At 36.9% G+C, this 23,776-nt stretch overlaps 1 protein-coding gene across 1 annotated transcript in view; it reads left to right on the top strand.

The window, feature by feature from the left end:
* The window catches only part of Cntn3 (contactin 3), a 386,288-nt gene that overhangs the window by 201,223 nt on the left and 161,289 nt on the right, over positions 1-23,776 (top strand). The window contains exon 5 of the mRNA XM_050149360.1: positions 12,672-12,767. Coding sequence (XP_050005317.1) covers positions 12,672-12,767 — 96 coding nt within the window. The remainder of the gene's footprint in view (positions 1-12,671; positions 12,768-23,776) is intronic.

Genomic DNA, 23,776 nt, shown 5'->3' with positions numbered 1-23,776 from the left:
ATATAATGTATACAATATTCTTTCTGTGTGTATGCCTGCAGGCCAGAAGAGGGCACCAGACCCCATTACAGATGGTTGTGAGCCACCATGTGGTTGCTGGGAATTGAACTCAGGGCCTTTGGAAGAGCAGGCAATGCTCTTACCCTCTCAGCCATCTTCCAGCCCCTCCCCCCCCCCAGCTGGTTTTGCTGAGTGTTTTATCGCAGCATCAGAAAACACACTAAACCATCATTTTACCCAGATGCAGTGTTGTCACACTTCAACAGTTCTCTCATTGATCGCTGCCTTGTTTCCTATGATCAAACTCCACAGGCTCCTGTTTGCATAAGGAGCCAGTGATCAGGTGCAGAAAGCCAGAACATAATCCTTTTTACATAGTCATGGAAGCACCTCATATCTGTTGAATAGCTCATAGAGGCTGAAAGACTCAGCACACTCAAATACGATCTTCCAGTAGGACACCTATTATGATATTGAGCTTCTTAGGTGTGAGTTTCCAAGATTAAAGAGGACTCAGAAGCGTAAACATTAATTTGGAAGGCGAAACCCAGCATTGACTTATGTTCCTTCTTTCTTATTTTAGAAAGCAAATGCTTCCTGACACTATAACTATGCTAAATCACTTTCTTTTCTTGCCACTGGTTTGTTCATGCAAAATTTTTATATGAATTTCTTTTTTCTTTAATTATTTTTTCATTTTACATACCAATCCCAGTTCCCCCTCCTTCCTTTCCTCCCATTCTCCTGCTCCCTACCTCTCCCTTGCCACCCCCAAATACTCCTCAGAGGTGTTAAGGCCTCTCATGAGGAGCCAACAAAGTCTGAAATACCAAATTGAGGCAGGATCAAGCCATTCCCCACTCTATCAAGGCTGGGCAAGGTATTCCACCATGGGAAATGGGTTCAAAAAAGCCAGTTCATGCTCCCGGGATAGATCTTGGTCCCACTGCCAGAGGTCTCCTAAACAGACCAAGACACATAACTGTCACCCACATTTAGGGGGCCTAGTTCAGCCCCATGCAGGCTCCCCAGCTGTCAGTACAAAGTCCCTGTGGTCCCATTAGCTCGGGACAGCTTTCTCTGTGGTTTTCTCCATCATGTTCTTGACGCCCCCCCCCACCTTTGCTTATATTAGCAATAGCTCCATCAGTTGACCCTTCTTACAGATTATGAAAATCATGAGACGAAATCCTTGTAACTCCCCTTGCTCATACAGATTTAAATCATTAGGAATGAAACAAACAAGCAAAGATAACAGCGCTCCAATGGTGCAATATCGGTGCATTTATCTTGGGGACAACTAGCACTATCTAACTGGACTTCAGCTCAGTGGAGGAAATTTATGCCTAGTTCTGTAAGCCTCCATAACTACCTGTGTTGGGAGGGGCACAGATCCTGGAGGAGAACATTCTACTGCCATTTTCCTAAACAAATATCATTTTAAACTATATTCTAAATACTTATACTGAAAGATAAGTGAAGCTTATCATGCCTCATCAAAGAAGCTTATTTTACAGCATATGGAGATTATTACAGAGATGCACAGCTGCTCAAAATGCAGAGAATAAGTGTTCTTGGGGTACCGAGCCCCAACTGATACATCTGCAACTCAACTCCTATAGCCAAGGCTCAGAAACACCACAGGAGAGAAAGCAGAAGGACTGAAATCCAGAGGACCAGGATGCCTTCTGATAGTGTGCATGAGAAATGGCTGGTAAAAAGTATCCACCAGCTAAACCGCATGTTTATCTGAATAAGTCCTGTATAATGGCACCACCAGTTAACAAGCTAATGTGGGTAGGGAAATCCCACAAAGCCTCACTCCTAGATAAAGAGCTATAATTAATAGCTGGTGAAAGATGGAAAATCACTTGTCTTCAGGGATGCCCTCTCATGTAGGTTGTCCAATGAGTTCCTACTAATATTGTCCGATCCCAGTTGTCATTCCTGGACACATGTCCATAGGTACAATGCTAAATTTACTCACTAGGTTGTATATTCATGTGCTCATATACTATGGGTATCACATAGACACACACACACACACACATAAAACAAGGAAGAAGGCAAGGTCATAGATTTGCAATCGAGGGCATAGTAGGAGTTAGACTTTTGGAGATGAGCTGAAAGCTATGTTGATGATGTTGATGCAAAGCTCATGTATTAAATTATAAAAATAAATCAATAAAAATTTAAAATATCAGCTCTACATCTCCATCTCTCTGAAATTAGAGGGGTATTTCTTTTCAGATAACTCATAATAATAATCTTTAATGGCACTCTCTATTACAATGAAGACTTTTGGAATAAATAGATCATTTAATTAAAGAAAAAGTAAATTCCCATTAATTTTCAATGCTAACTAATAAAGAGTTAGGACAGAAAAAAGTAAACTCAATTAGGTACACACCAGGGTGTTCGCTCAGTGCCAGCCCATAGGAGCTCATGCCACATGTAAACTATGTTCTTATTCCAGGGTGATGCTGAGTCAATCATTCAAGAGAAACTACCTCTTAGTATGGTCAGGCTGAGGTTTCTGGGTCTGACAGTCCTGTGTGTGGGTGGTCTATAGAGTTGGGGGCGCTACTGCAATATGCTACTTAGTTTCAGTTTTCATTATTTCTGGGTGGACAAAGTGAGGTTTTACCATAATATCTTATCTCTATTATTAAAATTGCATTAATGAACAGCAGCTATCAGGAGTTTTAAGACTCATTTCATAAGGTGTTGAATTAAAAAAATATATGTAGCAACTACTTGACAAAATACTAGAAGAAGTAGAACTATCTGTGCACTGAACACAGCACATAATGAAAAATAGAGTCAAGTAGTTGAATCCTTTGAAAGACATAAAAATTAGCATGCCACGAAGCATGAATCACAAATAAGTCTGGCTAGACAGTGGTTAGGGTGAGACAGATTTCTCCTTGCCTGGAGAGGGGAAGCTCTTTGCTAAAAACTTATTGATCCCCTAAAGTGTTCCAAGAATTTTGTGTTTATTTTCTCACACAATGATCTCAGCAGGCCTCCAACAAAGACAAAAATATCTGCATAGTTTGGACAACAAACCTGATATCAGAGTCTGAGAAGTCTGTGTGAGGGGCAAGGACTAATGTTTATGGTGGATATTCCTCGTGAGGTAGGATGTCCGACACTTTGCAAAGGAGCCATTGAGACATTTTAACCTCGCCTATTAAAAAGCTTTTTAAAATGTTTGAAACCATAATTAAGATAAATGTGCTGTAATAGTGTGATATGTTCCCATTTTCATAATAATGTTGTTTTATATGCTCACTTTATTTCCAGATGAGTGAGTAGCTGTTACTAAGTGAAAGGACCAAGTTCTCCCCTTTTTTTTTTACATGACTAAAAGCTTGTCCCATTAGCGCAGAGAGCCACAGTTAGATTTCAGATGTAATATTTTAGAATTGTCTTTAAAGTATGAATTCCAGTGATAATGTGGTCTGTAACAACACCACATTTTTTCTGTTGCCCCATAAAAATCAAATTGATGTTTATCCAGGCTGGCTACAAAGTCTCAGTTCTTTCTGCCCCAGTCTAACACCTACTGATATTGTAGGCTTGTATCATCATATTCAGTGCTCAGTTATACTTTCAAAATGTGGTCATCACTTTTGTTTTGGAACTCTTTTCAACCTTATTTATGCGGTGAGATATTTATTTCTAAGAAAACAATAATAATCCCTTGTATTTCTACAAAAAGGAAAGGATAAATAGATTTGTTAAGCAAGAGTTTTTGTGTCTATAGAATTATATATGTGTATGAATATGCATAGGTGAAATAAAAGAAACCCTTAAAAGGTAACTATTTACTTCATTTTCTTTTTACATTAACTATGTTTAAAACTTCAGTGCTCTGCTGAATGGTGGTGGTGCATGCCTTTTATCCCAGCTCTCAGGGAGGTAGAGGCAGGCAGATCAATCTCTGTGAGTTTGAGGCCAGCCTGGTCTACAGAGTGAGTTCCAGGACAGCCAGAGCTATACAGAGAAACTCTGTCTTGAAAGACACTAAAAACAAAACAAAACAAACAAAACAAAAGTTGGTGTTATAAATGTAATTAATATATAATCCAAGGGAGATGTATGTGTGTGTGTGCTTGCACGTTTCTTTGATTAGATGGATGATAAGATGAGAAATTACAAAAACAAAATTACAAAGTATTTGTGATTTACTGATTGCTACCTAAAAGGGTATTTATTATTTGAAAGTGTCAGAACTAATTGTCAGATTGTTAATGAAGTATATCCTTTTATGACAATTAATTATTCTTGTTTGCTTTCCTATGCTGTTTGATATTTTCTTTCTATTTTTTTAAGGATTTTCTTATTGATTTTATATACAGTCTTCTGCCTCCATGTATGTCTATGGGCCAGAAGAAGGCACCAGAATGCATTATAGATGGTTTTGAGCCACCAGGTGGTTCCTGGGAACTCATGGCCTCTTAAAGAGCAGCCAGTGCTCTTAACTTCTGAGCCATCCCTTTTAGCCCTCTGGTTGATATATTCAAATAACTGACTGTTACCAGTGCAATGAATATTGTTAAGGAATAGAAGAGCTTGAACTAAAGGCAGCAGAGGAGCAAACTAGAGAGGGCCTAATATATTGAAGCGTTGGATTTGCTAAAGATTGCGGTGTTTATTCAAAATAATCAAGAACTTGGGTTAATGCAGGCCATCTTTCCTAAGCAGATACAAGAGGTGGATGCGAACAATAGAAACAAAAAGAGGAGACCGCTGCATAGACGTTGAGCAGAATAACATACTAACATACAATTACAACAAACATCTATAGCTCTCTGAAAATATCTCCTTCACATCGAGGGTATATTTTTAACTGGTCCTTGAAAACAAATGTACCTAATGTAGTTTGAGAGGAGGAGGTTAGGACATAGGTAAAGTTTTACAGTTTGAATTACTCAGCCTTGGAGATCGTACTCTCTTGTATGACCGAGAACACAGGCATATGCATATGCATGAGTATACATACATACATACATATATACATATATATATATATGTTGAAGCTCTGGATAAGGACAATGAATGCAAATGTTAACATCAAGGCATTTGGGATTCATTTTAATAGTTTAGCAATTATTTAAAATTGAGTATCTGTTTTATGGAGAAAATGAAACTCAGTATTATGGGATGGATTGATTCAGAAGTGAGGGACCACAGTGAAGGAGAAAAAAATGAAGCTTATATGTAATTATTGTGTAGTATGAAAAGATAAACAGGACAGGACTTCGTAGCCTTGGAAGAGCATCTAAGTCTTGGTTCCATCACTTATTGTGATACAGTTGTCCAGTTCCAGAATATCTTTAAGCTACACTGCTACAGAAAAGGTGAAATAATGCACTTTTATTAGAGCTTTTATGGAACACAAAGAAGATGATTTCAGAAAATATCTGTCATAATGACTCACAAATTCCATATAATATGCTCACTTTATCAGGGTGAAGAAATATATACTCAGGACAGCGGAGATGCTAAAAGTGACAAAGCATGCTACAAGTACACACACACATGCACATACACACACACTCACATACACACACACACTCACATACACACACATGTATAATACCTGCAACATGAATTTATATAAAAAGGATTTTACAAAGCATTGATAAGGTTAGTAAGACATTTGGAGTGAAATGGAGAGGCTGTGTTTTATAGAACAGTGAACATGAACTGTGGTGATATTATGAGTGAACAGGAAAAAGAGAAAGGTAGGTAGCAGAGCCTGTGCAGGAATTGTAACAAAAAGTATAAGTAAGAAGAGAACCTCAATTGCAGGAATCACTGTAGACAAGAAAGATGCAGTGTCAAATGAATGAGGGCAGCCAGTTTTCCCCTTTGTATCTAGAGGATATGCAGAGAATGCAAGTTGAGTTAAAAATTTGGTAGACATATCACCTGTACAGACATGAGAATAGAAATTTGGTGCTTAAAGAAGTTTCGGGAATAATAGAAAGAAGGGCAGTGTTCACTTACTAGACATTTATGTATCAGGAAGTGTTTTAAATAATTTGTATAAGATATAATATTTATTCATTGTAGAATATAATTGCTGCTATTATACTCAACTTACTGAAGATATTCTGTGTAGCCACAAGTTCCTAGTTAAAATATGTGTGAACATTAGAAATGAGTTGTATGTAGGTTTGTCTCAAATCGGAGTACAAAGACATGAGTTCAAACTCAGTTAAAACATAAATAACACAAAGAGATGGTCATTTATTTGAGGTTAGAGAGTGTTTAAGAAGTTAGGCTTGAGAGTCGCTGGAAAGGTTGGCAGTCTTTTTTATGTTCTTTAAACTATTAAGGTTTACTTTTTAAAATATGTCATTGACATTTTAATATATGTAAATGATACTTTATGGTCATACTCACCCCCTGTATTCTTTTATCCATCTCCTACCACGAATCATCCAGTCCTACTGTCTTTGTTACAGTTCCATGTCATTTTAATCCCCCAGCCTTACCTAAACATAAGATTCCAGTTAAACCCACTAGGTCTCAAAGCATAAGCAGTTTGCTTCATTCTTAACATGCATGACTTGTGTGTGGGCAAAGCTGTGACAGAGGGGTGGACATGACTGTGTGTACCTAATCTCAGCTACTTAGAATTGCAAGACTCAAGGATCTCATGAATACTATGTGTTCCCAGTCAGATTGAGCAAGAAAGCTCCGCCCTGATTAAAATAAATAGATAGACATCTGTAGTAGAGAGAAGACATAGAAAGAAGAATGGTTTTGAAACTGCAGACTTAAAAGAAATTATGGAGTCTTAATCATCACAATGGGCCCACCATTGACCTTGTAGTTGAATAACAGTTTATATCCTGCAAAATGCCTCCATCTCTCTGTTGCCGAGAATCTTCTCTTGAACTCCTTGAGATGTTCAGAGAGTAGGGGTTTTCCATTGCATAGATGTCAGACATTGTGATAAGCTGATATGCCTCTAGTTATAAAGACTGGAACCTTAGCAGCTCAGATCTCAGACTCCCATACTCTTATTTTCTTGTTTTTTTTTTTTTTTTTTTTTTTTTTTTTTTTTTTTAATTTTTTTCCCTATGAGAATATTAAGCATTCTACAGTGTTGGCATCTGGAACTTAACTTTGGCCTGGTGAATTGTCATGAAGAGCCCAAGGGAAGTAAGGTGATAGACACAAAGTCTGCTTTTCTAAAAGATCTGTAGGTTACCAGTACAATGTCAAGAGATAAGCAGTAAAGAAAATTAAACTTAATTTTAAAACTTACATGACCAGAAATTTGGTTGAGTTCACAGAGGGATAATATGAAAGTATAGGAAGTACGAAATGGATACAATGAGAATAACTTTATTGATTTCAAGAAAGAGATCTGGCTGAAGTTAGGCCTGAAGATGATAAAGTTGTAATATACCAATCCCAGTATTTGTGCAATATAGACAAGTGTTTTATGCCTGGAGAAACCCATGCAGTTTGCCACTCTGAATTTTTTTGTGACTAGGAACTTGAATTACTAGAGAAATGTGACACTAGGTTTCCGTTCAGGTGGCCTGAAGTGGTTCATATATTTCTAGCTCCAACTAATGTAAAAAATGGGAGTAATAATTGAATAACATGAAAGAAGGGTCAGCGAAATAGAGAAAGGCAAGAAAAGTCTCTGTTTAATAAAAAGAAAAACAGACATCAGCCATGAGAAGAATGTTGGGGAGATGGAAAGAGGATGGCAAGAAATCTTAAAGCCATAATAATTAAATCCAGGTAAGCAAAACCAAGTAAACGTGGCAAAAGGAATCAAATCTGTTGATCTCCTTCTTAAAATTAAATAAAAAGTGATGAAATATGGTAAAATGAAAACCAGTAAAATGCACAGACCAAGGTTTATAAAAAGAATTCAAAACACCACAAAACAATGTATCTTCTTTCTGAGTTCTGCTCTGTTGTTGGAGGCAGCTCGGTCATTGCTGGCTGCCCAGAACTGAAATAATCATACAAAAATTATGTTAATTGCAATACTGTTTGGCCAATACCTTAAGCATATTTCTGGCTAACTCTTATATCCTAAAATAACCCATCTCTATTAATTTGTGTATTGCCACGTGGCTGTAGCTTACCGGGTAAAGTTCTTTGTGTTCTTTCAAAAGTAAATTTTTGAGGAACACAATTGATGTAAGTATATCTTAAAAGAGCATTCATCAGATTGACTTACACAGTTGAGCTTAGTAGTCCAGCAATGGCTGTTTGTACACTGGACAGACTGAGAATTGCTCTGACCATGAGTGTGACATGTCTTACAACTGTTGTATCATTCTGGTGCTGAAGGACCAAAAGATTCCTAGATAAGCTGCTGATTCACAGTCCTCATTGGAAAGGCAGACACTGGATTCCAGTGTCACGTGTCAACCGTGGCAACTGGGTGATGTAGTAAGAGGAGCGGTGGGCTGTGTTCTGGCTGTCCCAGCCACATGGTTAGCTTATGCCCCAAAATAATTACACGGAAACTGTATTCTTTTGAACATTGGCTGGCCCATTAGTTCCAGCCTATTATTGTATAGCTCTTACATATTGATCTAACCCATTTCTAATATTCTGTGTAGCACCATGAGCTGGCTTCCCAGGAAAGATCTTAACCTGCATCTCTCTGGAGTGGGAGAATCATGGAGACTGACTGACTCGGCTTCTTTCTCCCAGCATTCTGTTCTGTTTTCTCCACCTACCTAATTTTCTGTCTTATCAAAGGGCAAAGGCAATTTCTTTATTTAGCCAATGAAAACAACTCAAAACAGAAGACTCTCCCCCATCAGGTTGACCCCACCAGCTGAGGGTGAAGGTAGGCAGCCAAAAGCCGTGCTGAATCCCCCCCCCCTCTGACCTCTGGGCTGTCAGAAGGTGTGCACATCCATAGACCTACCCCACATTTTGTTCCTTAGTTGTTTCCAGACACATTCAAGTTTACAATCAAGGTCAGCCATCTGGAGGTTTTCCTTTCTCTGGTGTCCCCTGGGGTCTCAGCAAAATAAAGAAAATCTTTCTGTACCCTGCCTAATGTTAAGTTTCAAAGCTTCAACAAATGACTAATTGAGATACTTATTAACATATCAAAGATGAGTTGCAGCTGGCTGCCTGGTTCTGCCAGCACCCCCTCAGTCTAGTCCCTACCTGTCACAGTCTTATGGTTTGGTATACCTTCCCTCTCTTCTAAAGTTCTCCAGCCCAGAGACCAGGCTCTGCTGCCCTTTCCTTACTGCTCTTCCCTGTATAGCCTCCGCCATTTTTGATAAATTCCCTTTTGGCCTTTTGGCTTCCTGGCCCTTAGCTGCCATTCCAGATTTTTCTCTATTCCTTGTCTCTTTTCCTCACCCCCTCCTCATATATCTGGGCACATATGGCTAGTCATGTTCTGCCCAGCCCCTTCCAGATGCCTATGGTATGTTCTCCCTCATTAGCTACAATAACCAGTCTCCCCCACCATAACTAGAAGAGGCCATGCCCTTTCTTTTTTTCATTCATGCATGTTTTCATGCGTTCATGCTTTTGGTCAATCTGAGAAAATATGTACAAACCATGTTTTTCATGAAGACAATATATCTAGAATAAGCAAGACTTCTCAGAACTCAGTAGTAGAGAACCAATACAATTAGAAAGCAGACAAAAGACATAAACTGATAAGTCACTAGAGATATTATATAGATGGAATATAAGCACATAGGGAGAATCTCTTTATCATTAGCCTTTAGGGTGATACAAATTAAAACCACTATGGTTCTCTACACACCTGTCAGTACTTGCCATCCTACATCACCCAGCTGTGTCCTGCTCTTTGATGCATCTATCACACCCTTATTTATTTAAGCGCCCACACATAAGCATCCTTGGTGTTCAGTGAATTCGTGACACATTAGAAATTAGTTATTTTTATTGTTTGTGTATATAGATGCTTTCCCGATTAAAATTTATGTGTCATGTACGTGCAGTGCCAGTGGAGATCAGATCCCCTTGAACTGGAGCTAAAGATGTTTTTATCTTCTGTGCCATTGCCAGGAACTGAACCCCACCCTTTAGCAAGAGCATCAAGTCCTCTTGTTGCTGAACTATCTCCCATATCCTTCACACTATTTATATCACAGGCACCTTCATTAATTCTTTAAAAATTGAGATATTTAATTTGGATCAAATCTTATACATGTTCCTAGGAAACCACAGTTATATTTCATATGTTTTAAGTTCAAGTAGTGAGATTATTAGGCATCTTAACTTCCTTGTTTTAAGTGATTGTCAGATACCTGCACTTTGCAATAAAAAATTCTGGTAGTAAAGATAATTGGGGAGTTTGCAATACACTGAGGAGATGCTGCTTTGGGGGGGAAATCGCCACTAAAATTGCAGATCCTTGCTGTCACTGATGCTCGCTAAACACATTGGATACAAGATAATTACTTTTCTTTGGCGGAAATGATGCTAATGCCCATGAACGATCCAGATCCAGAATCAAAGCTAATGTCCCCTTACTCTTCCATATAATAGACTGTCTTTGGTAAAAATGCTAGGCCAATCTTTGATAAACAACATTTGAGTGTAAGCGAAAGATATTTTTACCTGTAGAAGAGAAATTCCTTTTTATACAATTACATTTCTTGTTTCTTTCTTTCCTACTTGTTTTCCTCATTCATTCATTCTTGTGTGCTTGCTTGCCAGCTAAAACAAATGACTAAAAAGATACCAAGTCATGTTGGTATGTAGGCTCAATGGGTAAAACCAATAGCCTTGCCACCCTGAAAATCTACACTAGATCTATCAGGTGAAAGTACGTTGGGTCTGAGTCTGAACCCAAGTGGAAGTAGAAAACCAAGTAGAAAAGTAGCCCTCAGACTCCACTCATCTACCTAGGTAGGGGTACCGCTCCATATACATACTACTGATGCATAAAACTGGAATATTAGAAATCTCAGAGGCATAAAATTATGTAGTAGAAGAAAATAAGAATTTCTAGGTAAAAGAGCAAAAATAATACCTACTTAGCTCCCTAAAGAAGCATCTTTGGAAATGTCTTTTCTATGAGTAGATTTCATTCTTATTTAGCATTTAAATATTTGAATGGTTCAGCATTCTAGTTGCAACTCACACTACAGGACTTTTAGCATTTTACGAATCTTTTATCTTTGCTGCATCTTTAAGAAGTTATAATGTTATACATTTAGGTAGACTAGCTTCTAATTAAAAAGAATCCTTAAATTCCCTTTTTTCTGGTTACACCTGTTCACTATAGTGACATCTTCTACTCTAACTAAGATCAATACTACTTATCAATAACAACAGAATCTTTAATAGAAGAATTCATTTGCCTGATCTGTTGATTTACAGTGCTTGGAATACTTCTAAATGTCTATAGCTTAAGGTTTTATCAATTTGAACGTAAGTCCTTGTCTTTTTATGTGTTTCAAAGGAAAGTTGAAGTTTTCTAAACTTTATTCTATAAGATATGTTCTGATATACATTGCTCTTTAACTACTTAGACATTTTATAAAATGCTAAAATGTTGTGGGGGTTATGTGTATGTGTGTGTGACCACACATGAGTATATATCTATGTGTGTGTATGAGTGTATATGGCTGTATGAATATGTAGTGCAATCCTTCATATATATACATGGTAAACTGTATAATTCTCATAGATTTTTATTTGAAGTTAGAGAAACTTCCTTCCATTTCCTACTAAGACCTAATTAAGCGTTGTATTTTCTAGTGAATCAATGAGTTTATTGTGGTATTTACTTGGAACACAGATAAAGGGTAACAATTTGTATAGACTTTAGCTATTTAAAAAAGGAAGTCAATAGTCGTTTTGCTCTGTGGTCAGTTAAGCTAGGAAGTCCAAATCTATATGTGTTATCTTGAGTTGTTATTGGAAGAAATTATGCTTTTACAAAAAATTCCTGCTAATAATAAAAATAGTATTTGCCATAGCTTGATTTTTTAAAATACATTATTGAATTTTTGAAAGTGATCCTTTGGGTGATTACAGAAATAACTAGTGTTTTTTTTGCAACTATAAATAATAGTATGCATATTCATTCAATTTAATGCTGTGTTCAAAGTTTTACTTACTTGGTTATTTCCAGTGATATGTACATTCCATAGAACCCTTAACGACATTAATCAGACTGGTAGCTAGAAACTGTCTGTTTCTGAATTGTTCCATAAATATGAATAATTACAGGTAGGGAATAAAGTTTGTACAGGCTTCTTATGATCAAGTTTTATAAAGTATGAGTTTGGGAGTGGGTGCTCAGACACTAGGGCTCTCTTTCATTAGCATGTAGTAAGGTACCAAGGTGGATATGGCCATCATATTCACATGCTAGGATACCTCTTTGTTTACCTTGAATCTTATTTTATTCTCACATACACGTTACTATTTTGGATGCCCCATACCATTGTAATCCTGTTACTGCAACATGGGATTCATGAGTATGTATTTGTATTGTATTTATATAGCTGATTTTCTAGGAGGCTTGATAAAGACATCAAATGCTACCTCTTCCTGCATGCAAACATTCTCTTGGGGTCCTAGGAAGAGATTTGAAGATCTGTCTTCAAGGGAAGAGAACATGTTGGTTTTCTTTCTGAAATATTTGTCTTCCTTTCTTTTTTAATTAGATCTTGAAAATTTTAAAACCAGAATGAGAAGCACAGTATCTGTTCGTGAAGGTCAGGGGGTAGTCCTTCTCTGCGGACCCCCACCGCACTCTGGTGGTGAGTACTATCCCCTATTCTGCTTATCGTATGCATGAGGTTCTAGTGCAAGACCTGCACTTCACACTCCAGAGTTGTTTTTGAGATTCACCCTGTGAAGCTGGATGACCAGTTTTAGGTAGTCTTGGCTGAACTCAATCAAAACCCAATAACTGTTGTCCAGGCTCTGTGATTCTACCTCAAATCATCTTGATTTATTTCAGCTTTTGAAACAAATATGTAAGTATGGTGAGATTGGATGTGAAGAAGGAAAGAAATCTCTTCAAATAACATGCATTAACCCTTAAGATGGGCAGAGTATTAGTGACTAACATAAATAGAATACCTTTGTCGGTGCTTTATAATACAAGAAGATGGCCAAGGCCAGGTCAGATTTAAATGGAAAGGATGCGTGTAGATGGAAGTTTCTGTCCTGCCTACTCCCACAGCCATTCATTAAAAGATAAATCACAGAGGTTTATATTAATTATAAACTGTTTGCCCTATTGTCCAAGAGTATTAATAAGTAACTCTTATGACTTAAATTATCCAATAATTCTTATCTATGCTTAGCTATGTAGCTTGGTACCTTTTTTTCAGAAAGGCTTTCTCATCTAGCTTCCCCTGTGTCTAGCTTGCAACTACATCTCTGTCTTTCTTCTTCCCAAGATTCTCCTAGTTTGGTTGCCTCGCCTATACTTCCTACTTGGCTACTGGCCAATCCGCGTTTTATTAATCTATTATGAGTGACAAACCTTTACAGTGTACAAGGGCATTATCCCGCAGCAGATAATGCTTTTCACTAATACAGATCTCAGTGCTGAGACATAATCCATACCCACTGTCCTGACATACTGGTTCATGTATTGCTGGAGTATAGGCCTAAGCCAGCATTTATGCTCTGCCCAATGTCATAACACCAAGCTGCTTTGTAACAGGAAACAAAACATCTGTTAAACACATGAACATGTTCCTGAAATGAAATTTTCCATATTCAGAAATTTAATTTTTTTAAAGAAATCTACCATTTCATTTTCCAAGGTTTAGTATTTAATGAATGTCCTAAGTACCAATCAGGCAGGCACAGATTTTCCAAAAAAAAAAAAAAAAAAAAAAAAAAACTTAGAGATTTTCCTGGGGGGGGGGGGAAGAAAAACTCTTTCATGTTAGTTGTTTCATCTCATGGGGATGACTGAGGGACATTAATTCTATAGATATTGAGATCCAGGTCACAGAGCACCTGCAGCTGTTATGCAGGGTTTAGCAGTGTAAGCATTAAATGGAGCCATTTCCAGAGTGCCCATGGCTCTTGCTGGAGCCACTATGCTTTTCTTCTCTGAAATCCCCACCATCTTCTCCAGACATAGAATTGTTCTCTTTCTCCACTCCTTTGTATTATTTTTGTGTATTTCATATTACTTTCATTTCCTCTTGGCTCTTTCTCTGTAATTAAAATACTTAAAAGCATCATTTTTGGTGAGTAAAGCAACAATCATACTTGATTCATTTTTTCATATTTTCTCTTATGGGACCTAATGAAGTAAGCATGAAAAAGAAGTAATAACCATTAAAATGTTACTTTTACTGACTTCCATTATTGTATTTTCCTTGGATATTAAGCTCTATGCTAGTAAAATGGTTTACAGGAATTTTCTGCAAGTGAGAGTTTCTTGGTCATATAGACGGCAAAGATGCCTCACAGTCTATGGTAGAGTATAGGATTTCCTTCCTGGACAAGAGAGTAAAATTTTTGCCAGAAATGACTTATGTGACTTAAGGTAAGAAGCAGACTTATCAGATATCCTTCTACCCAGCTTATATTCGAGTTGCAGTATAAGAGCTTTCAAAGTATTCATAAGAGGACAGATGGCCCATCAAGGCATTCAGAGCTGTAAGTAGTAAAACTGACCATGTTGCTCACCACTGGCCATGGTGAAATGCTTAGACGCTCTAAGCTATAATCTATAATCATTTTCTAAAGAAAATGACACAGGTGCTTCTGTTATTTCAAATTTGGAGGCGGTGCATTGATCTATGAGTGTAGCAATATGCCATTAGGAATTATTTTATTACTATGTTTATTTACCAGAATAATAGTAGTAGGTTTTCCCCTGAGCCAATGACCTAACTAGATTCAGGTTCTTTGCATATATGGGTTCTATCTCATAGAATGGTCTTAAATCCATTTTTTAAAAGGTGTTTGGTTACTCCCATACCATTGGTCCTATTATTGTGTCAGTAGGCATAGATTTCAAGCAGATTGTTACTAGAGCTCACAGCTCAGTGTTCGTAAGTAAATGAGATTTTTGTTTAATTTTTCTCCTCTAGTGCTTGTATAGAACATTCTAGCACTATTGGTGCTGACCAGTATAGGCGAAACTTCCAGTTCAGTACAAGCTATATTTCTCCATGTTTATTACCATAAGTAAGTAGTTTCTTCAGCTTCAGCACTAGGGTCTTATCAGCAAGTTGTAGAGGGTAATCAATAGCACTAGTAATAGAATGTAGTTTATGGCGATATATGGGACCTCTTTGGGCAACAACTCAAAGAAAATGTAACTCACTTCTGATACTAGTTTTATTTGGTAGCATATGATGTCTAGTTGAGATATTCTCTCTCATGTTATATCCAACTCCACTTAAAATACATACACACACACACAAACACACAATGATATAATAAAGTTGCTACAGTAGTTTCATATGGGTATCAAAATTCCCTTAGTGTTAATTATCCCTCCTTACACTATACCATCTACCCTCTACCCTGGCCTCCAATCTTCTAACTATTTTAATTCTCCTCTTCTGATTTTCTTTTTTATCATTTCAAGATTGGAAGCAACAGTGTTAATGGTTTTCTTATCATTTCCATGCCTATCATTTGAAGAATAACATAAAGACCAGCACTAAGTAATGTTTTATGGGAAGACACCCTTCCTGAGTTCACTCAAAGGCTGAATTCAGGCATGCTCCAGCACATTACATCTGAGACTTGCATTTTAGTTGCAAATAAATTAACCTGAGTCTTGACATAAAGCAAATTCTAACCCAGTGTGTCTGGATGCTGTTTTTCTAAGAGACTTTTCGGAGAAGATTCCACTGCTCGTCCACGAACCACTCAGCAGCAGGATTTTAACTGTCTTTTGTGTTTTGCAAAGTCCCTGGTGTTTTACCTGTTTATGGCATTCTGCCCCTAAGCCTTCTTTCTTACCTAGCTCTTTTTCTTGGCTTCCAGTAGAATGTATTTAGCTCATTTGGACAAAATATTATGTCTCCACTGAGGTTAGCCCATCATCCACCTCACATTCAAGCTTGAAGCAATGTCCTTAAGGTACTCTTTGCCTTGATTTATTTCATTGTTTTGTGGCCTTCCAGGTCTCTAACCGATTTGTATATTTTTTATTGTCTCATAAAACTCTTGTCTAAGTCCTAAGGCTGAAGTGATATAGCTAGCCATTTAATGATGATCCCAGAGTTCAAGAAATAAAAGGGACCATGATTTTAATTCATGACTCCTGATCCCAAAGGTGTAATATGAAAACAAACATGGTCTCTAACATAGATTTAGTTTGTGTCCCATAATCAATAGAAAATGACTGAAAAGTTAAATTCCATGACACCTATGGGTATGGATGCAAGTCGTCATAAGTTTGGTGTTTTACTCCACAAAATCTATAAATGTCTTGAATCTCCATGAACATGTTGTCATCCGTAGTTCACAATGAGATGGAAATAGAAAGGCAGGAAGAAACACTGGATTATATTTATCATGCATTCTTTCATCATAGACGAATGATATGTAGTCCAGACGATCCTTGTTATACCCACAGTGCTGTCTCTGATCTTGCAGAGAATCTTTGAGGAGTCAGGAGGATCATGACTGTAAAGCCTTTGCTCATTTTGTAATTTTGAGGTTATACCATCAGACCAAATACCAAAGTTTTTTGTTTGTTTACAATTGCTTTTGGCTTGGATCATAATAATGTCGGAATTCTGATCAGAAATAACTACAGCTCTGCTACTTATTGACAGTAAATAATTACTCTTCTCTTTTTTGTTGTTGTTCTTCTTCCCTTTGTACCATTTCTCCTAATATTATTGGCCACAGTCAAGTTATAGTGAAACCCTTTGTTTGGAATTATAATGCAGGTCAAGGGTAAACTTCTTGCTAGCATGTGGAAGATCCCAACACTGCCCAAAATTTTTTCTTGTGTTCATGAAATAAATTTCTAACTTTTTTGGCTTATTTGAACATGTCAATAGTTTTCTATTTAAGAAGAGTGGGGAGATGAACTAATATAGCTAGTAAGTTTTTCATACTGCAACCTGAGTTACATTGATTGAGAGCCTTCATGCATTTATCTAATGTCATTAAAGAATTTTTTCCCATGATTGGAGGAAATTACAAATTTATCCTGGGTCTCCATATATCCATTGATCCGCGGAATTGTTGTCATATGAGAAATTTCATAATCTTTCCTTTATTCGGTCAGGCCTTCTGTCATTTTCAGATCATTGACTTTCTGCAGAACAATCCAGAATCTCTCTGAATAAAGTAGAAGTAATGCCCTAAGTTACATGGGTAATAGCAAGATGACAAACCAGAAAAAAGACACTCAGCATAGATTTCTTATAAAGTATTTTTTAATCTACTTTCCAATAATATGAAATATTAAGAATTAGTGCAATTTCCTTGTAGATGCTGGCCATTATAACATCATTAGAAACTCTAGTGCATCATAAGGAAAATCATCATGTTATAAAAGGTCACAAGACTAGTGTGCTAAAAACACTAATTAGACAAAAATTCACAGGTTAATCAAGTTATTGCATGCACATATTTTAATAAAGAGTTGGTTTTACCCAGTGATGACTGGCAAAATTTATTGTGTATGGATAAGAGACTCAACGCAGTCCTAGCATTTCATCAGCACTCTTCTCTGCTGCAGTGCCATGATATACCTCATGTAGGCATTTGAACATTCAGTTCTGTAGAATGTCATCTACTTCCAACAACACAGCCTTTGGGATGCGAAAGGGAGGGTGTGAGGTGTCAAGCAGCAGGTAGTAGAGGCTGAAGCAAGTTTGTGCTAAAAATTGCTGTAGAAAGTGTTGGTGTGACCAAGGCGAGAACTGAAGCTGCACAGACAGATGGTGTGGGATTTATACCCTGTAGAGCAACATCTTTATAATAAAAGCATTCTTTTTCTCCCAAGATGAATGGGCCAAAATGTAAAAGTCATCTCAGATAGTTTAGATGACACCAAATAGAAATTTTCATCTTTGTATAAATTTGTTAAGTTAGTGGCGATGTGGGTTTACCTATTGTAAACAGGTACATGATTCTAAACAATACATTCCCAATAATTTTATTTGGAATTATACCTTCTCCTTGTTTTATGAACTCCGGTTTCCTAAGCTACAATGCTCTGTTTAAACCCAGTCACACCTGAAATAGTGCTCTGTTTAAATGTTAGAGTCAAAACCTTTCTGAAAGTCATCATAGTTTTCCTGTAAGCAGGGTGTAGATTTAAATCACTTCAACTGGAGTCTTCTTTTTGCATCAAAGTAGAAAATAATGCAGGATGCCTGGTAGTTGTGTTGTACTGTCACTGTCCTAATCCAAACAGAAACCGGAATTAAGAAGCTGATAATTGTCAGGTTATTAAGGATTTGTCATCTAAGCTACAGTTTATGGCCTCTACTCTATTTCTTCTAGCTAAATAGTAAGTAAACATATCAAGGCAAAGCAGTAGGGAATATAGCTGTAGATTAAATTAATAATATTTTACACTTATATAAACATTTTATAAAAATTCTGTCAATTATGATGTCACCATTAACATTATTGAGAGTCAAAAGTCCTAACTGATCCTTAATAACATCCATACAAGTATTTTTCTGAATCAGTTGATATACCAGCCTTAGCTAGAATCATATGATTATTCCAAAGCTTTTCATCCCTTAAGAAAAATAGTTATTAGGATTAATAGACCCAATTGTTGCACAATCATTTTATAATTGGTAATGGAATCCTATGTTTCTTAAAATTGCTTAACTGTAGAAATTATTAATTAAAATTATTCATTGAGTTAGCCAACCTTCCTTTCCTTCTTTCCATCTTTCCTTCCTCACTTCCATCTATTTATCTATCACTCTGTCCATTCCTTCATTTTATTTTCCTTGCTTTATAGACATATCTAACAAATAACTGAGTATGTGCACCATACTATACATCTCAGATCAAGTAACTGTTCATCTAAAAATACTTGGTATTGGGTAGAGGAAAACCTATGTGCTCACTGGCAATAAACTTGATTGGGATATGTGCAACTCAGTTGTTAAGCCCTATCCATAGCCAATCCCTAAGTATAATTTAGTGGGCTCATGTTTCAGAATATTGGAAGTTCATTTTGAGTTTCCATATTCTCAGGATGTTGGGACACATGGGAGTAACAAAGGTGCTCCAGCTTGTAACTAAGTGGCCCTGGAATGACTGTAACAGTGCTAATAGTCAGGATCATATTGCATCTATTTAAAGAAATGAGTGATGCTATTTTTTTAACATTGGCAAATTGAAGCTCAAGGTGGTTGTATAATTTATACCTAGTCATACAGCAAGACATTTCAGCTTCAGATGTAGAACTATACATTTTAAAATTGAAAATACATAAATTTTCTTATACACATATAAATTGCAACCACTGAGGGTCTGTCGATGTTGTTTTTCTCAAATTGCATTTTTTGACACCCTTCAAATACTCTTGATAGATACCTGGATCTAACTATAATATTTTAAAGCACTATCTTAGAGAGAGAGAGAGAGAGAGAGAGAGAGAGAGAGAGAGAGAGAGAGAGAGAGAGAGAGAGAGAGAAACACACCAGGTATGTATAGAAGTCATAAACTAGGCTGGAGATAGATCAATGGATTATGTTCTATTTTGTAATTTGGAACAAGTTGCCTAAATTCTGTGTCCCTTTTTTCTTGTGAGCAGATAAGTCACAATCCATCCTGACATGGCCATTGTGAGAATTTAAAAAGGCAACATACATGAATTATTTATTTCTATCATATTTACACATATGCCAATATGCCACAGTTCCAATATAGTTATCATTTAGCAAAACATAAAATTAAAACTGTTTCATGTGAATCTTTGAAGAAGTTTAATTATGTTGTCTTCTAATAGGCCAAGAGTTTTTCTTGGCTGAAATTTTATCCCAAATCTTGAACAACATCATTCCATATTACCATGTTTCTATCCTATTTGAGTTTTCTTGCTTTTGTTTGTTTGCTTTTAAGGCAAGATTTCAAAATGATAACAAGTATGCTATCCTTTTTTTTCTCAGCCTTCCCAGCCTTGGGATTACAGGCATGCACTTGCTTTTTAGGATAAGAACTATGGCTACAGATACAGGTAATAGGATGCCTTGAGATGTCTACACTGTGGCAATATCAGTGATAAGTCATACATTCTCCTTGGGCTCCCTTGTCCCTTTAAGCAGAACCCACAGCTAGTATTTTCCACCTGACTTCAGATGAAGAAGTACTTTTGTCACAAGCTGGGCAAATTAGATGTTTTATCTAGGGCATTTGGTGTTTGACTTGAAAGCATACAATTTTGAACTTGGAAAAGTAGAATAGTCCTACTCATTAGGCATCATAGCATTAGGCTGATGCCCAGGAGTGAGAGATACAACCCTGTAGAGGCAGATAATAACCAGTGGAATAAATAAGGACCGAGAAACCGGGATTTTTTGCAATAACTGTACACTCACATGCCACATTCTCATCCTTCACTGTTGTGGGCAGTGTTTATGTGAGTGTGAATGCATGTATGTGTTTTTGCTAACAAAATGGATATAACAAGAATAGGAATTTTAACACAAGAAATAAAGAAATTTCAGTTCCACTTTTTGACAACTCCCCTAGCATCCTTTAATTATTATTATGAAGACGTCCGAGATAATCATAGAAGAGATCATGCGAGGGAATCTTAAGGAACTGTATATTTATTGATTCTTCTGTACACTCTCGATTTCTGTCAATGTGAGAATCTCTTATATTTTGGATTGTGAACCTAGACTTTAATAGCTGAGCCATCTCTCCTTCTTGATCTCCTCAGATTGCCCAGATGCCGTTAACCTAGCCAGTCTCCATACATCTTCTAGGTACAGCCAAACTGCAGACTTCCGCTCACACTACGACCTCACATCCTTTTAATATCTGATAGAGGATGGCTACAAATTTATTTTCTCCCTCTCTGAAGGCAACTAAGTTCTTCTTACTCTCCTTTCTCCCACTCATAGGGCAAAATCTGACTGAGCCTGAAATCCTTCAAAAAATTACATGGGTGTAAATTAGGAATTTGAATGCACAGATAGAGAAATAGTTCTTCAAAAAGAGTTTATCTTAAAGCTTGGAATTGTGGGTGATGATGATACCTGCTTTAAAAAAGTTTGTGAATCTAGTGTCTCTCATATATAATAAAGCTTTGTGTCTTAGCACTGCACCCCAGAATTGAGGAGAAACATAATGCTATCACTATGTTAGAGGTAAGAATTACATTTTATATTAGCAAAGAGAAAAGATAAAGTAATAATTACTTTGTAATTATATAAATATAATTATTTATATATGAAATATTTATATATGTCATAGCATATATGTAGAGATGAGTCTACAAACTTTGGGTGTTGTTTCTTTCCTTCTACCATGTGTGTCTTAGGGATCAAACTGTCCTTGATGATGGAACTGTTTGTCTATCAAATTCTTGTTATAAGGCTTGTTTCCAGGTACCATTACCCACTGAATCATTTTGTTGGCTTGATCTTTGTGTTTTAATCAAGTCTAGAGAACCTGTATGAATAAGGAAACCTGAAAACTCATTAGCTTCACTTGAAGTGTGCATCTTACCCAGATCCATCCAAATCAAATGCTTCTGACCTTGCACGCCCTTCATTTATTTAGAAAGACTGCTTGAAAATGGGAAAACAGGGAAAAAGAAGAGAGGAGTGAAACTTTTAAATAGGCCCGACTTAAACTCCACTTATGTTCAAGCATTATTGATATAGTTCCCTAACTAGGAGCTAAGGAGTTGAAGCTATTGACTAAGTTTGCTGATGTCCTTGACCTAAGAGGAAGTGGAACTGAATTGTTACAATGATCCAGCTTCTGCTGCTTTTAAGTAGCCAGTCCTTGCATAAATAAGTGCTCTGGACGCTTGGGGACACACAGCTCCTAACCTGTGTGTTAAGGGCAATGTTCTGTGACTTTCAGCAGATGCCCCCTGCAGCTGTTCAGAAGACATGCTAAAAGCATGTTCTGTAGGCCCAGTCCTTAGATCAGACCACACAGTATGGTGTCTTTTCTATAAATCTGCATTATTCACCCATGACTCAGGGGAATTTTGATCCAGAATTTTTTTTTTTTTTTTAAGCCACACCAGCCGTACTTTGTCTTCAGGCCACATGATTATAAAGTTTCTGAGGAAGTTTAGAATTAGAAGTGTTTTAGTAACTGAATTTGCTTAAGCAATTTAGACTTCAACAGCAAAGTGGACTACTTTACATAGAACATCGATGCTCTTTTACTTCTAAGTCAGGCGATTCCCAGTCAGCAGAATGTTTTCTTCACTAACCTCACCTGAATTGGAGACCTACATTCCTTATGTACCTACTAATGTAGCTGACATTTTCCGGGCAGGCTTCCATCTGCTCAGGAGTGGAGTGGCAGACATATACCCAGTTGTGACCCACATCTGTATATACTCACAGAAACTCATCTCATTTCCCTGCAGTTGAATAAGTTCGCCTAGCTCTGGTCCTCATAGGCACCAAATTGGCACTTTGTCTGGAATAGTTAGGATTTCTGTCCTGTTGTATCTGTATTTGTTAAATCTAAAGGGATGGAGTTTGTCTAGAATAAAAACGAGAGAAATATGTTAGGGATAGAGCTTTAAAATGGATCTTAATCTGTTTTAGACCTTGATTTTATTTTTTTAAATGCCATTTTGTTATTAAACTTTGGAATGGTACTGAGTTTTAAAAATAATAAATCATCAAGTGAAATATGTTTTAATAAAAATTTCCATATTCTGTTTATAAGCCTATTTATAAGAAGTACATAATTACCACCACCCTTTTTGGGGATCTATAGGATTTAGCAAAGTAGTATAAACAAATGGCACACTATAGTTACATTTTAAATCATTTATTTATTTCCCATTAAAAAAAACAGATAAGGACTCAGATATATCAAGTATATCAAGTTGTCCTTCAACTTGATATGTAGCTTAGGATGATTAAAAAAATAGAGATTTTTTTTCATAAGATATATTCTGATACTCAATGACATTGAACTTCTCAGTTTCCTCCCTCTATTTCTGAGTGCTAGGACTGTTCTGTTTTGTTTTGTTTTTTTCAAGACAGGGTTTCTCTATAGCTTTGGGTCCTGTCCTGGAACTAGCTCTTGTAGACCAGGCTTGCCTCAAACTCACAGAGATCCACCTGCCTCTGCCTCCCAAGTGCTGGGATTAAAGGCCTGTGCCACCACCGCCCAGCTTGAGTGCTAGGATTTTAGGTGTACATTAGCATATTAGGCTTATGATGTGCTAAGTATTGAACTTTAGAGTTTGTTTATCTTAGGCAAGCATTCCACCAACTGAACCACATTGCCATCCTTATTAGCATTTATTAAACATAGAAACCCTAGCTATTTTGAGTTAAGGTTTTGTTGTTGCTGTTTGTTTGTTTTGGTCACTTATCTATCTCTTTAGCTGGTTCTAATTGGTACTGTGCTTTTCTGGTAAATAGGTACTAAGTTCACTAGAGACACAAGTGCATTTTACATATTTCACAGAGACACTTTCACTATAGATATAAAATTTGCTCTGCTATTCATTAGCCTCTGATCATGGTCCAGTAACTAGTGATTCCAAGGTCCTACTGTGTTAGGAGAACAAAGGGTGTTTCCTTTTATGTCACCTGAATCTGAGAGTTAGCTGCCATTGGACTCCTTGTGACTAGTC

The sequence above is a fragment of the Alexandromys fortis genome, unplaced genomic scaffold, assembly GCF_014885135.2.
Source record: "Alexandromys fortis isolate MF-2015 unplaced genomic scaffold, M_Fortis_MF-2015_v1.1 scaffold_48, whole genome shotgun sequence".
Classification (NCBI taxonomy): domain Eukaryota; kingdom Metazoa; phylum Chordata; class Mammalia; order Rodentia; family Cricetidae; genus Alexandromys; species Alexandromys fortis.
This window is presented reverse-complemented; position numbering and strand designations above follow the sequence as displayed.